Below are 14,190 nucleotides of genomic sequence, written 5' to 3' on the forward strand. Positions count from 1 at the left end.
GTGGATAATGGAGCATAGATTGTTGGTCAGTAATGTCAGATGTATCCATTTTAATATTAAATCTGCAACATAGCAAAGTCTGTAGAAAGAGAAGTGGTCTGAATACTTTCTGAATTCATTGTATATCTAAACATAAACAGTGTTACAAGAATGGACCAGAGACATAAAAAAGGTTTGAGGCAGCCACCCATAAATTGGTTCCTGACTAGGAATAATTGCTGTATAGATGTGTACAGATTGGAGTACAGAGCAGAATTGACTTTGTGACCAAAAGATGGTGGCTTTTAAGACCAGCATCGGAAATGACGTCATCAATGAGGCCAGAACCAGAAGTGGTGGCATCAGGTTCAGGACCGGAAGTGACATCATTCGTGGGGGGCGGAACCAGGAGTGGCCTCATCTGTGGGGGCGGAACCGGAAATGACGTCATCAGGGCCAGGCAGGATTTCGCAGGAGAAGTGAGATAAAGAGTTAGTGCACTCTGCTATCCCCTGGTGGGCATGAAATTACTCTCATTCTGGCGTTTAGCTGCCGCCCGTGTGTGACAAGAGATTTTTGTGTCTGACACAGTGGCGTGTGCAAAACAGGTTAAATGGTGAGGAGTAATAAGTGAAATGATTTGCGTGAAACTAAATTCAAAGAAAAATCATTAAACTAAATGTGTTTCGCACAAGATCAAAAACGTTAAGATCTGTCTGGAAGTATCTACGTGCATTAGTTTCACACTTGTCTGCCCGTCTTTTAGTATTTAAATAAAGATCTCTAATGAAAATCTTGTTGATTACAACCCTAAAGATGCACAGGAGACAGATAAAAGAACTTGATGCTCCACCGCACTTGCAGACTGCACATTCTCAGCCTCTTCTGGAGGAATCAAGACACAGGAATGGGCAGTTGCTAGGTAACTGGAACAGAGGGAGGCTTCTTGTGGAGTGTAGATGTTCCTGTAGAGGAAGCACAGTGATGTGCATGATAGGGCATTTTGGTGTGTCTTCATGTGGAAAATATGCAGCATGTCACCTTTTTAAAAACCAGTGCGAGAGGCGTACATCAGATTCATTTGACAGGTGTGCCACAGATTACATGCTTTACACAGCTGCAGAAAATAACACCGGTAAACACCAAAGGGTTTAGGTAGAAGTAATCCTTGTTTTCCACTTGAGAAAACCATTAAAACCTCTGTATGCGTATCGGTGGCTCCTAATTTGGTATGTGAGTGAGTAGGCAAGACTCTGGCATCTTGTGCAGGGTTGGTTCCTTTCTTGCACCCTACGCTTTGGTTCTCTACAACTCTGAATTGGATTAAAAGGGCTTCAGAATGCTATGTTATTATACAGCTTATATGGTGCATCTTGTAATATTTTTTTTTCCTCTACTGAAAATGTTCTCAATTTGTATTTTTTTTCCAGAAATTGCTGACTACTGCTTGTAAAGCATGCATTGTATTTGACATAAAGACCATACAATGTGTCTGTCTTGTCTGTTGCTAGCTGAGAAGCCAATAGCTGACTTTCCTCTCAGCTTTTCATCTCTGATTGGAGTTCATAAATGAGAAGAGCTCCATGTACTAAGTGGGCATTTCTGTGGACTACCACAGTGACTTTCACTTTGCGATAGGACTTACACGTTTAGCTTTGTGATGCCAAGTAATAACGCTTATTCTTCTCTTCCTCCTCTGCAGCAGCAGCAGCTCCGATGAAAAGCAGAAGAAGAGCGCCCAAGGGGTCACACATGCCACCCTGCAGCCTACACATTCGCCATCGTGGGAGGAGAAGGTGACGGTGGAGGTGGATGATGAGCTTGTTAAAGATGAAGGTGGGCTTCCCGACGGGGGGCAGCGTTCTCTGACATAGGGTTCAGCAGATCTGATCAATTCATTTGCCCTCATTTACTGCATAGCCCTCTGTGTCTCCCTCACAGGCACACCTAAGGTGCCCTGAAGCATAGCCTCTAGGAGGAGGCGTCACCCACATTGCCAGGTGCCGCGATGAGAAAGTCAGGTTTATCTCAGGCAGTCTATTAATTTGTCTGCTAAACTGCATGTGAGTGGCAGAGTTCATTAGGCAGCAATGGCTGTGGTAAAACAAGCAAAGTGCATTAGTGTGGCTAACAAGAAAGCACCAGTGTTAGGAGATAAGTATCCCTCGTAATTACCTACTGAAGGCAGCAATAAAAAGCCGTTGTGTCCCTGTCAGGCCCGCATCATTATCTCCATCTGTTTGCTTTATCTTCACGCTTCCCTCCCCAGGTGTCTTGTCACGCTAGTCACTTTCAGGTGTCATCCAGAGTGCAGATCTTTGATGGTAACTGCTTTCTAAATTATGGGACTCTTACACTTGGGTCTGACCTGCCTGCATTCGATTGGCACTTTTAATTATTAAGGTGACATCCACATTGCGGTTAATTATCACCAAGCTACAAATTTTCTTTCTGAATAAGGGTGAAATTACAATAAAAAATGTCACTGGATGTTTCATGTAAACTTCACTTATCTATTATGTGATAAAGAAACACTTTTAAAAACAAATAATGTGTGGATAAAACACAGATCATCTGTTGTATTTTGCTGCGACCCTTCCAGGTCATGTTGTCTTAACCTCACCAGTCAGGATTTACGACATCCAGTGCAGTGCTACATAAATATTTATAGTATTCTGAAATAAGAGTCTAATGAGTGCAATAATTGGGTCTGTGGTACTTTACTAGAGCTAAACTGATGTGCCTCAACCTTAAGAAAGTGATTAAACGTACAGGAGGAAAAAAGTGAGAAACAATACTTTGAGAAGTGAATGCATTGCACTTCAAGATTGGAGCCATTTGTGTGCATTGATGGGGCAGGTAAAATTATGAAGAGATGAATGCAAATTAAGACATTGAGATGTCAGCACATCATTCTTTGGTAACATCCACATTACTATGTTTTCATTTAAAAATGGCATTTTTATACTAAATTGATCACTGTTCATGCTAGTGTTTGCACATTATTTGCAGAAGTATCTCCATTCATACTAAAATAACTAAAAATACATACAGTATGGCATATGAGTATTTGCCTATACAGAGCATACAAACATTGGTGGAAAAATCCCTGAAGAGATGGTAATGCCTTCAGCCATAGGATTTATCACATATAAATCATTTGCCTTTTGCACATGTATACAACAGTAACTTTACAAAACACAATTTAGATCTCTACAGTGTGGACGGTAGATAATAATAATAATTCTTTGCATTTATATAGCGCTTTTCTAACTACTCAAAGGGCTCAGCAATTGCAAATTAAGGACGTTGCTCAAGGGCCCAACAGAGCAGAGTCCCCTTTGGCATTTACAGTATTCAAACTGGCAACCTTCCGATTGCCAGTCTAGATGCCTAGCCTCAGAGCCACCACTCAGCCCTGTTGCCCCTTAAGCCCAACAGACAGACACGCAGGACACTACATAAAAGCACTAAGACTATTTTTAATTGACTTTCTTCCTTCTTACAGTGCTCTCCGTGCACCACAGCCACAATAAACAATTCTCTTTCTCCTCCACACTTCCCAGCAAGCTTTGTCCACCTCCATCCAAATCTGGCTTGTTTGCTGGGTTCACAGCAGTCCTTTAAATGGTCCTTGACTCAAATGGAAATCGAGAATTCCAGGTCTTTGATCAGCCCAGAAGTACTTCAGGGCTTCCATCCTCATGACTTCCTAGTACTTCCGGGCTATAAGGGAAGCATGACTCCCCAGGACTTCTCACAGCACCCCCTGGCGTCACCCACAACACCCAACAGGGCTAAAAAAACCGAACTCCAAGTCCCAGGCAATGTTCCCTCTAAGCTGAGCACGTGCGCAATCGCTCACATGAATTCAGAGGATCGCTCATACTTCCCCGCACGATCGCTCATTCCGACGCCGTTGCTCGTACTTATCGCGAAAATTGGTCTCATAAATTTTTGGCTTAAACAAAATGTCGCTCATAAACAATGTTTTTTGCTCACTATATGCTACTCCTTAGAGGGAACATTGGTCCCAGGATGCCCTGTGAGAATCCGGGGCACCGCTACACTCTAGAGGAGCTGTCATCTAGCGTTTTGGGGGAGGCAGTGTCCTAAAGTAGCTGCCTTCCCCCATCCTTCCAATCTCTGGGCATCCCGGCCATCCTTCACAACAGGTAAGCAACATAACAAGTACATCTCTTCAATGCATGCTATCTGACTGCCCGACTGTACAGTGCCACAACAACAACAACCTCTCCCTGAATGTCGACATAACAAAGGAGGTCATTGTTAACTTCAGAAGGAACAAAGGCAGTCATGCTCCACTCCACATCCATAACTCTCCTGTGCGGACAGTTAGCAGCTTCAGGTTCCTTCATGTCCACATCACTGTCTGCCTTTTGTAGTCTGTCAATACCACCAGTATACCAAAAAAGACTCAGGAAAGGCTAAAGTGCTTTGGGGTGAGACCAAAAACACTACTGAACATCCTGACCAGATGCATCATGGTGTAGTTCAGAAATGTCACTTACCAGGATTGCAAATTCCTCCAACAGACTGTCCATACAGATTCTAAAATAATTGGAGCTGACCTTCCACAGCGTCATTCCATCTACTTAACTAAATGTCTGAAGAGATCATCTCTGATTGTAGCCATCAAGCTCATCCCGTTTTTAATTTATCCTTTCGCGGAAGCACTACTGGAGCCTCACCACTCAGGGACAGCTTCTTCCACCAAGTCATAAGGTCACTGAACTCCCAGTAACCTGATCCTGCAATGTGTTCTGTACCCACCTGCTGGTTTATGTACACTTGTACTGTACGTTACTTTTTTTCACACTTGCTTAATTTGACTTCTGCTGCTCTCCTTTATTCATGGTATTTATTTATACGGCACTCCAGTTCTGGTACAGGAATTTCACCATGATCTTGCAGTGTATGTCAGAATAAAGATCTCTAATATGGTTTTCTTCTGTGAAGGGTCAGTGAGAAGTTGTAATGAGTAGGATCCAATCAGGGAAGGGCCAAATAATAAGAGCTCAATTAGAGCGTACGTTTTTAAAGTCTACATTGTCAGCCATCCACATTGCAAAACAAAGGCTGAATTTTCAGAAGTATACAACTCTGTAGAGAGTTTTCAGAGGTCCCCATTTTAAGAAGTTAGATATGCCGGAGTACTGTGGACGAAAGGTGAAAACGTAGAAAATGTAAACTTAGCCAAAGTCTAAATGGTCCAATAAATTGGTCCCTAATGTTTTCCTAGAGCTAATCTGATGTGTCTCAACCTAAACAGGAGGAGAAAAGTGAGAAACAATGCATAGAGATGTGAATGTAATGCACTTTGAGATTGGAGCCATTTGTGTACAGTGATGGCTCTTTTGTGCTACTGGGTGAGAGGGACGGGTGAAATTATGAAGAGATAAATTCAGATTATTGAGATACAGATTGAAAAGACACAGTCCAAACAAAAACACACCTAATGAGTTCAAAGGAGCGAACCAGGATGTGCTCAAAAATACATCTGTTGAGATCAAAATCATAAGGAACTCCACACAAACCAAACCATGGGGTAAGGTTTTCCTGAACAATTTAATAAACCAAACGTGGTGTTGCCTGAGAAAAACTGTTTTTGGGAAATTCAGAATAGTTAAACATGATAAGACAAAATGATGCACTCTTAGACAAACGCTGTAATCCTGCAAACTGCACCAAGTTAATTCTGAAGAAAATGGCATTCTCATTTTTGGGCTTAGATGAAGTTTCACCTTTGCTGCCTGATGTGAGCTGTAGTCCAAGCATTGCCAGTGTTATTGAGTTACCCTCCTCTTATTATAATTCCTCTTCCTAATATGACATATAGTCTGAACAAATGTCAAGGCACATACATAATTTTGTAAAAATCGCATTTTTCATGGTTAGCAAACAATAAAAACAAATAGCCAAACAAAAATGGCTTATGATTTTGTTTAATTAGTTCTCAAAAAAACACTTGAATGCTGGGAGCAAAAATCTGAAACAGTGAAGCATCTCAGGTGACTGTCGTGCAACTGTAGTAGCCTTACAATTAAAAGATTGAGGTTTGGCCAGAGATAAACAGTATGTGGTAGACATGACCAATGATGTGGGCATATAATGGGCATATCTGGAATGTGGCATGACAACCATGATGACTTTGATTTTCAGGGCTGGGCTTTGATCCCTTGTATCGTACGCAATGAGACGGGATCTGGCTCCCTAAGAAGCTCTAATGGCAAAACACCAAATACTTATATGGATGGCTGGCTGCAGTCATTTGATTTAATTATATGTGTAGTTGTATGGTTTGGAAGTCACAGGTCTGGAGTAGAGCAGTCCCATCTGGGAAGCTCCTGCCGATAAAAGCAAATGCTTGTCCAGTAAAGCCAAAGGAAAAATGAGCAGCTCAGTGAGGTCAGGTGGAGGTTATTTTAATCTCTAAGAGTAATACAATAATGGCTTCCTGTGTTTCGTATCAAATTGTTTAATGGCTTTTTCATTTTGATGTTTCTTAAAAGGTCTTTTTTAATTAAATACATTGCTGTGCAAGTAGAATAGATACTTAAAAGGTTTAATCATAAACTATCTATTATAAACATTATTTTATAGTTAATAAGTCAATTTTTCTGAAGATGCTTATTTATTGCATGGTCATAGGAAGGCAGAGCATATCATAATGGCATTGAGCAGAGACCAGTCACTGGGCACGCAGCTACCCTGGCACAGCTTGGAGTCGTCACTCAACCAGACAGTATGGCTTCTCACATTGGGAAACAGACAGAGACCACGCCAGGTCCTAGCCAAAAACTGAAACCAACTCCTCACTATACCACTCCATTAAGCACCTTCTCAAATGTTCAGATTAATTTAAAGGTTACTGCCTGCATAGAACTGAATGTGCATACAAATGTGTCTAAACCAACTTCAAACCTTTTCAAGAAACAACCTGAAGAACAGAGAGCTAGTCCATCACATGGCACACACAAAGACCTACTGGGTCTGATTTAGAGTCACCAATCCAAATCCAAATCCATCTTGGGGGCTGTGGAAGAAACACCCACACAAACACTGGAAGAGCAGGCAAACTCCACATTGACAAAGATCAGGCATGGGTTATGTGAAAAGTAACTACACCACATGCAATATTATTTTTTCTAACATATGTGGACATATCAAAATTTGATCTTCATTTAAACAGTACCTACAGGTACAGGTTATATAATTTAAAAAAAAAAAGAATATTTGACCTTACAATAATTTACTCAGTGAAAATGAAGAGATATGCACATTTCCATCGTTGGAAAAAAATAAATAGTCCTTAGGCTCTAATAGCTGATCTTGCCCCTTCAAGTTAGCATTTCCATAACTGTCTAGGAGTCTTTGACCTCCACTGCCAGGTTTTTCCCAGTCCTCCATGCAGAATTCTTTCACCTGTGTGATGCTTAAGGAGATCTTGCATTCATAGCCTGTTTAAAATCTCCCACAGCATCTCAACATAACTGAAATCCAGGCTCAGACTTGGCCATTCCAGAACCTTTTATGTTATATGGTCCAATTTTAGCTGAGCTTCAGTTTTCTGACAAATGGTGCCACATTATTCTCAGGTACCCCCTGGTACAATGAAAAAATAATCATGGATTCTATGATGGTGAGCTTCCCCAGCCCTGATTCAGCAAAGCAACCGCAAACCATAACATCTACACAATCATGCTTTAGAGGTTCTTCCTTGTCAAATGTTTTCTTTGGTTTTCACCAAACATATCTTCAGATACTGTGGCCAGATAATTCTCTCTTTGCCTTGCCTGGCCATAGCACATTATTCTAGAAATCCAAATTTTAGTCTTGACCATGAACAGGTTCACCTTCCATGTAGTTCTAATTTGTGCAGCCTCTTTCTAATGGTAGACTCATGGACTTTAACTTCGACAGTGGCAACAGCTACCTGGAGGACCCGTAATTAAATTCTGGGGGTCTGGGAGATTTCTTTCAGCATCTTATTGTCTTCTTTTGGGCTGAACTTGATGAGGCAGTCTGGCCCTGGACCAATTGGCATTTGTATGACATCTTCTCCACTTGTAGATGATTTTCCAGAGAGTAGAATGGTTAACTTCTAAATGTTTTCATGACTTTTTTTAAATCTCAGACTCATAGGCATTTGTAACTTTTTATCTGAAGGCCTCATAAAGCTCTTTAAATCTCAGCAATGGTGATTACACATTCGTCAAGAGCAAAGAGCAAAGCAAACCAAAGTAAATATTTGAGGTTTCAATAAGCAAAACAACGGGACCAGACAAGACCCTCTCAAATGACCTGCTAATCATTTACACGTGATCTGGTGCCCCTGATTTGTATTTGAGGTAGTGATAAATGGAGGGGTGGACTTACTTTTTTCACAAGCAAAATTTGCACTTATTTCTATTTCTATTAAACAATTGACTACAAGATGTAATTATGACATTGTCAGTCAGTCATTGTCCACCCCGCTATATCCTAACACAGGGCCACAGGGGTCTGGTGGAGCCAATCCCAACCAGCACAGGGCGCAAGGCAGGAACAAATCCCAGGCAGGGTGCCAACCCACTTCAGGGCGCGCGCACACACACATACACACACACCAAGCACACACTAGGGACAATTTAGAATCACCAATGCACGTAACCTGCATGTCTTCAATAATAATAATAATACATTTTATTTATATAGTGCCTTTCCCATGCTCAAGGCACTTACAGAATATAAGAAAGAACGGCAGGGTATACAGTATATCCATCCATCCATTTTCCAACCCGCTGAATCTGAACACAGGGTCACGGGGGTCTGCTGGAGCCAATCCCAGCCAACACAGGGCACAAGGCAGGAACCAATCCTGGGCAGGGTGCCAACCCACCGCAGGACACACACAAACACACCCAGGCCAATTTAGAATCGCCAATCCACCTAACCTGCATGTCTTTGGATTGTGGGAGGAAACCGGAGCGCCCGGAGGAAACCCACGCAGACAGGGGAGAACATGCAAACTCCACGCAGGGAGGACCCGGGAAGCGAACCCGGGTCTCCTAACTGCGAGGCAGCAGCGCTACCACTGCGCCACCGTATACAGTATATAGCATTGTACAAACCAAATAAATAAATAAAGAAGATTAAGACAGTAAATTCAGAGAAAGCCTAACAGACAACATAATTGATGGCCTAGCACACACAACACAGGTTACATGAGCATCTTGACAGAGAGGTAAACTGAGAGAAGGGAAATGAAGTCAAGTAGAGCTAAAAGCCTTCCTGAACAGATGAGTGTTGAGTTGTTTTTTAAAAGAATTCATGGAGTCGGCTGATCTGATTAATTTCGGTAGGTCATTCCAGAGTCTGGGCGCTATACAGCTGAAGGCCCCATCACCCATGGAGTGTAGATTAGTGTGGGGCACAACAAGATTGCCAGAATCAGAGGACCTTAGTGGGCGGACAGGCACATAGTGATGGAGAAGGTCACTGATGTAGTTTGGCGCGAGGTTATTTAAGGCTTTGTAAGTTATTAGTAGGATTTTATATTCGATTCTGTAAGACACAGGGAGCCAGTGAAGACAGAGCAGGATGGGTGTGATGTGCTCGCTGCTGCTGGTTTGAGTGAGGACTCTTGCAGCTGAGTTTTGAATAAGCTGTCTTTTTGAATAAGTCTTTGGACTGTGGGAGGAAACCGGAGCACCAGGAGGAAACCCACGCAACACACAGGAAGTGAACCCAGGTTTACTTACTGTGAGGCAGCAATGCTACCACTGCGCCACCCATTATGAAATTGTGTTTGTTGTATTATATCACTCTTATGGACAAATGTTTTAAATGAAGATCAAATCCTGATCTGTCCACATATGTTAAAAAGAAAAAACGTTTCATGGGGTGTACTTACTTTTTCACATGATTGCAGGCCCCTCAAGCAGCAGGGCTGACCACTGGCCACTGGACCTTGGGCAGTCGCTGGTCTTTTATAATTTAAACGTTCACATACGCAGTTCACAGAGCGCACACACGACAGCAGATTAGATATGCAGCTTTCTGTTTTTTCCCTTTTTTTCTCTCTTTTCTCTGCTTGCACCCCACTGTGCTCTTTTCAGCAGCGAAGTCGGTGGAATTCAGCGGAGAACCTCCTGTGACACAATCATAAATTATCTCTTTCACTGACCCGTGTACTCCTGCAATTACATACGAAAGCAGCGTTTATTAGCTTTTTTGGGTTATAAATATGACAGTAAGATTGCACAATTAGGGGTTGGCGCCAGGGTCCTGTGTCAGCATGGCTGCTGGTCCTAAGTCCCGGCGTCAATGCGCGTACTTCGCTCGCTCCCGCGGTGTTCACCTGGCTTTCCTGCTGCTGCTTTCTCAAAAACGCTTTCACCGGTGAAGCTGCCAGCACAAGCCTGACATGTGAGGACGCACGTCTGGGTTGTGGAGATGCAACCATGTAGCTATAATTGCTACAAGTAACGCTGCACTGGCGCGCCGATTGCGTTAGAAAAGGAAAGCAGCAGATTAAAGGATTGCGCAGGCTCTGCCTATTTTATTGCTCTGCTCCCTTGCGGGAAAGGCAGACATAGTGGATTCCATGTAGCTAACTCAAGAGAAAGGACCTGTTTATATTAGAAACTCAAATAATAAATCTGGGAAGACTCACACTGTAAATCAGTCGACCAGTTTTTATACAGCGCACTGCTTCGACGTCCATTTCTCCCACGTTCTGCACTCACTGAGCAAATAATTGGGAGCACTTGGACATGCAATGATCTCATCAGACAACCATGTTACAGCGACTCAATGCATAAAATCCTGTAGATACCAGTCAGGAGCTTCAGTTAATGTTCACATCAAATTCAGAATGAGAAAAAAGTGATCTCAGTCATCCTTAGCGTGGTATGATTGTTGATGTCAGAAGGATTGGTTTGAATATTTCTGTGACTGCTGATCTCATGGGATTTTCCAGCACAACAGGCTCTAGAGTTTACTCAGATTGGCACAAAGAATAAGAAACATCAAGCGAATGGCAGTACTATGATTGAGAGGGGTCAGAGAAGAATGATCAGGCTGGTTTAAGGTGACAGAAAGGGTGTGGTAACTCAGATCATCACCACTGTGGTGAGCAGAAAAGTATCTCAAATACCTTGAGACAGATATGTTATAATGGCTGAAGACTGTGTCGGGTTCCTCTCCTGTCAGCCAAAAACAGAAAGCTGAAGATTCAGTGGGCACAGGCCCACCAAAACTGGACAGCTGAAGAGTAGAAAACGTAGTCTGGTCTGATGAATCTCTGATTTCTGCTAAGGCACACAGGTGGTAAGGTCAGAATTTGCCAAACAACAGAATGAATCCAAGCACCCAACCTGCCTTATGTGAACAATCCAGCCTGCATGGTGTTGGTGGCACAATGGTGTGGGAAATGCTTTCTTGGCACACTTTGACCCATTAGTACCAATCACTTGAATACACAGCCTATTTGAGTATTGTTAACACAATCATGGCCACAATTTACCTGTCTTCTAATTGCTGCTTCCAGAGGCGGCCTTTGGAGTACACGGGGCCTTGCGCGAGTGTTATATGCGGGGCCGAAAGCCATAAGTGTAGGCTATATACTGTACCACCACGCTCACGGGCTTGTCCGCCTCTAATGCTGTACACCTTATTATTGTTAAAAAACATGGTGCCTTATTCTGAAGAAATCCACCACGTACCATATTTCAGTCTATAATGGATTTAAATGTCTTGCAGAGGCCCCGCATATTTGTATGATGAGCTGACGGTGACAAAAGAATCTCCTAACGTGGGGCTGCCCTCCGCCATGGGGCCTGGGGCGATTGCCCTAGTTGCCACCCCCAAAGGCCACCTCTGCTGCTTCCAGCATGATAATCCACCACATCACAAAGCAACAGTCATCTCCAACTGATGTCATGAACATGAAAATGAGTTTAGTGTTCTTCAGTGACGTCCTCAGTCACCAGATCTGAATCTAACAGAACTCCTTCAGTATTGTGACAGAATGGGAGATTTGCAGCATGAAAGTGCAGCTGACAAATCTGCAGAAATTGCATATGCAATCAAATCAACACAGTCCAGAATCTCAAAGAAATGCTCCCAACATCTTTATGTTAGGTAGAATGCCTAGAGGAGGCTGGGTGGTCTCGTGGCCTAAGAACCCCTGCAGATTGTATTTTTTCTCCAGGAGTCTGGAGGTTTTTTTTTTCTGTCCTCCCTGGCTATCGAACCATATTTTTATTCTATGTTAATTAGTGTTCTCTGATTTTAATTCTTACTTTGTCTTTTTCTCTTTCTTCATCATGTAAACCACTTTGAGCTACATTATTTGTATGAAAATGTGCTATGTTGTTGCTGTTGTGGAATCCATGCCACGAAGAACCAAGGCTGTTTTCAGAGCAAAAGGAGGCCCTACTCAGTATTAGTGTAGCGTTCCTAGTAATTTGCTTGGAGAGTGTACATCTGTTAGGTTAATTAAGTTGACCCCATGTGTGGGATTATGAAAGTGTGTTGTGAGATGGAATGCCACCTCTTCCCAGGATTGATTCCTGCCTTACATCTGATGTTGCTGGGATGGGCACTGCCCTTCACGATTGGGACCGGGATTGAAGATGCTCAAAAATATATGGCTTTTCACAGAGCACACCACAGACTTTAAAATAAAGGTGCCAAAGTGGTTCTTCAGAGTGACACCACAGAGAAAACATGTTGGGTTCCCAAAAGAACTATCCTCATGAAGACTAAGAATCTTTTGTTTATATACAGTATCTTATCTAGTCCATAAATAACCATGGATAGATAGTAACAGATTTCTCTTGAGCTGTTTCTGCACAGTTGTCTACTGTAAATTAAAGATTTCTGTTTTGTTCCCATATTAGGAACCTTTTTAAAGCCCAAACGACCAATTTCATATGCAGAGGACCCTTCCAATAATGAAATGGTTCTTTGTCAAACAGTGGATCCACGAGGAACCACAGAAAAGTATCATTTTAGAACCGTTATATTGTGGAATTCAATCCAGAATGTTCGGATGCCCTCCAAGTTTATTATGGAGGGTTTGCATAATGACGCAGTCAAATTCTCCTCCAACTGCGCTGCGCTGTGCAGGTGTCGTGCCCACGAAGGAGAGCCATCTCTATAACCCACAGATAGTCTTGATGCCTTTGCATGACATTTTCCTCAGCCCCAGAGCGATCGTTTCGACACGGCACGCACATACATTAGTATCATGATTCCATTTCTTGAAAACACATTTAATAAACATCTGTTTAGCGACCAGCCAGATGCACCTTTGCAGTCGCCTCGCACGGTCTGCCCAATTGGGAACCGGCGGTGTAGACAGAGAAGGAGGACTCCCCATAGCACACCTGTTCTGCCGTCTTTTATTCTACGAGCTCCAAAGAGTGAAATCTGTCTCGCTGAAATTGCTTTCCTGATCCAGCGGTCTGAAAAGCTCTTCTGCTGATAATAATTGCGGAGTGTGGAGCTGACTATTTTAGCAGCGTGGTTTCAGCATGTTAAGTGACAAAATAATTACATGTGCGGCTTAATGGCTTTGAAAGAGCGAGCGGGCTGATTGCGGGAGTGTGAGCTGCATACTGATGTCGGGTGGTCCCGCTGCGGGACGTGGACGCGACTAAGCGGAAGATTTGAACCGATTGCAGCGTTTTAGCTCGCTTTAAATACCTGACGTATGCCGCAGACAGGCGCAGCTGCTGACCATGCCACTTGTGCTAATGATTTCTCCATCTAACCCACTCGCAATTGCATTCGGTTTGGATGTGTGTGCGAGTGTACCCTGGAGATGGTCTGGCACCCCATCCGGGACTTGTGCCAATTCTGCACCAGATGCCCCCACGTCGAGTAATTTATCTGTCAAAATCGGGCTTTAAAAACAAGCTTATCACACGTGAAAATCAATTTCTGCAAATAAACTAGTCAATCATTGTTAACCTCATATAGTGACTTTTGTGGTGATTATAGTTTTCAAGCGACTAGAACTGCAGTTAGTGCGCATGTGTTAAGTGTCGCCCGGCTGTCGGCTGATTCTTGATTTCCCAGTTAAAACTAAATTATCATGGGTGAAGGAGAGCTCTGTCACTGATGATACTCTCATTCATCATTCAAGTACGGTACAGTAACAACACACTTATATTAGAATGTATTAATAGGTTGGTTTTT

General features: G+C 42.8%; 1 protein-coding gene across 2 annotated transcripts in view; it reads left to right on the forward strand.

The window, feature by feature from the left end:
* Nucleotides 1–14,190, forward strand: part of ccdc33 (coiled-coil domain containing 33) — a 335,403-nt gene that overhangs the window by 129,007 nt on the left and 192,206 nt on the right. For both annotated transcript variants that reach the window (XM_039773700.1, XM_039773702.1), the window contains exon 8: nt 1,682–1,815. In XM_039773700.1, the coding sequence (XP_039629634.1) occupies nt 1,682–1,815 (134 nt within the window). The remainder of the gene's footprint in view (nt 1–1,681; nt 1,816–14,190) is intronic.

Source organism: Polypterus senegalus, chromosome 12 (genome assembly GCF_016835505.1).
Source record: "Polypterus senegalus isolate Bchr_013 chromosome 12, ASM1683550v1, whole genome shotgun sequence".
NCBI classification, from domain to species: Eukaryota; Metazoa; Chordata; class Cladistia; order Polypteriformes; family Polypteridae; genus Polypterus; species Polypterus senegalus.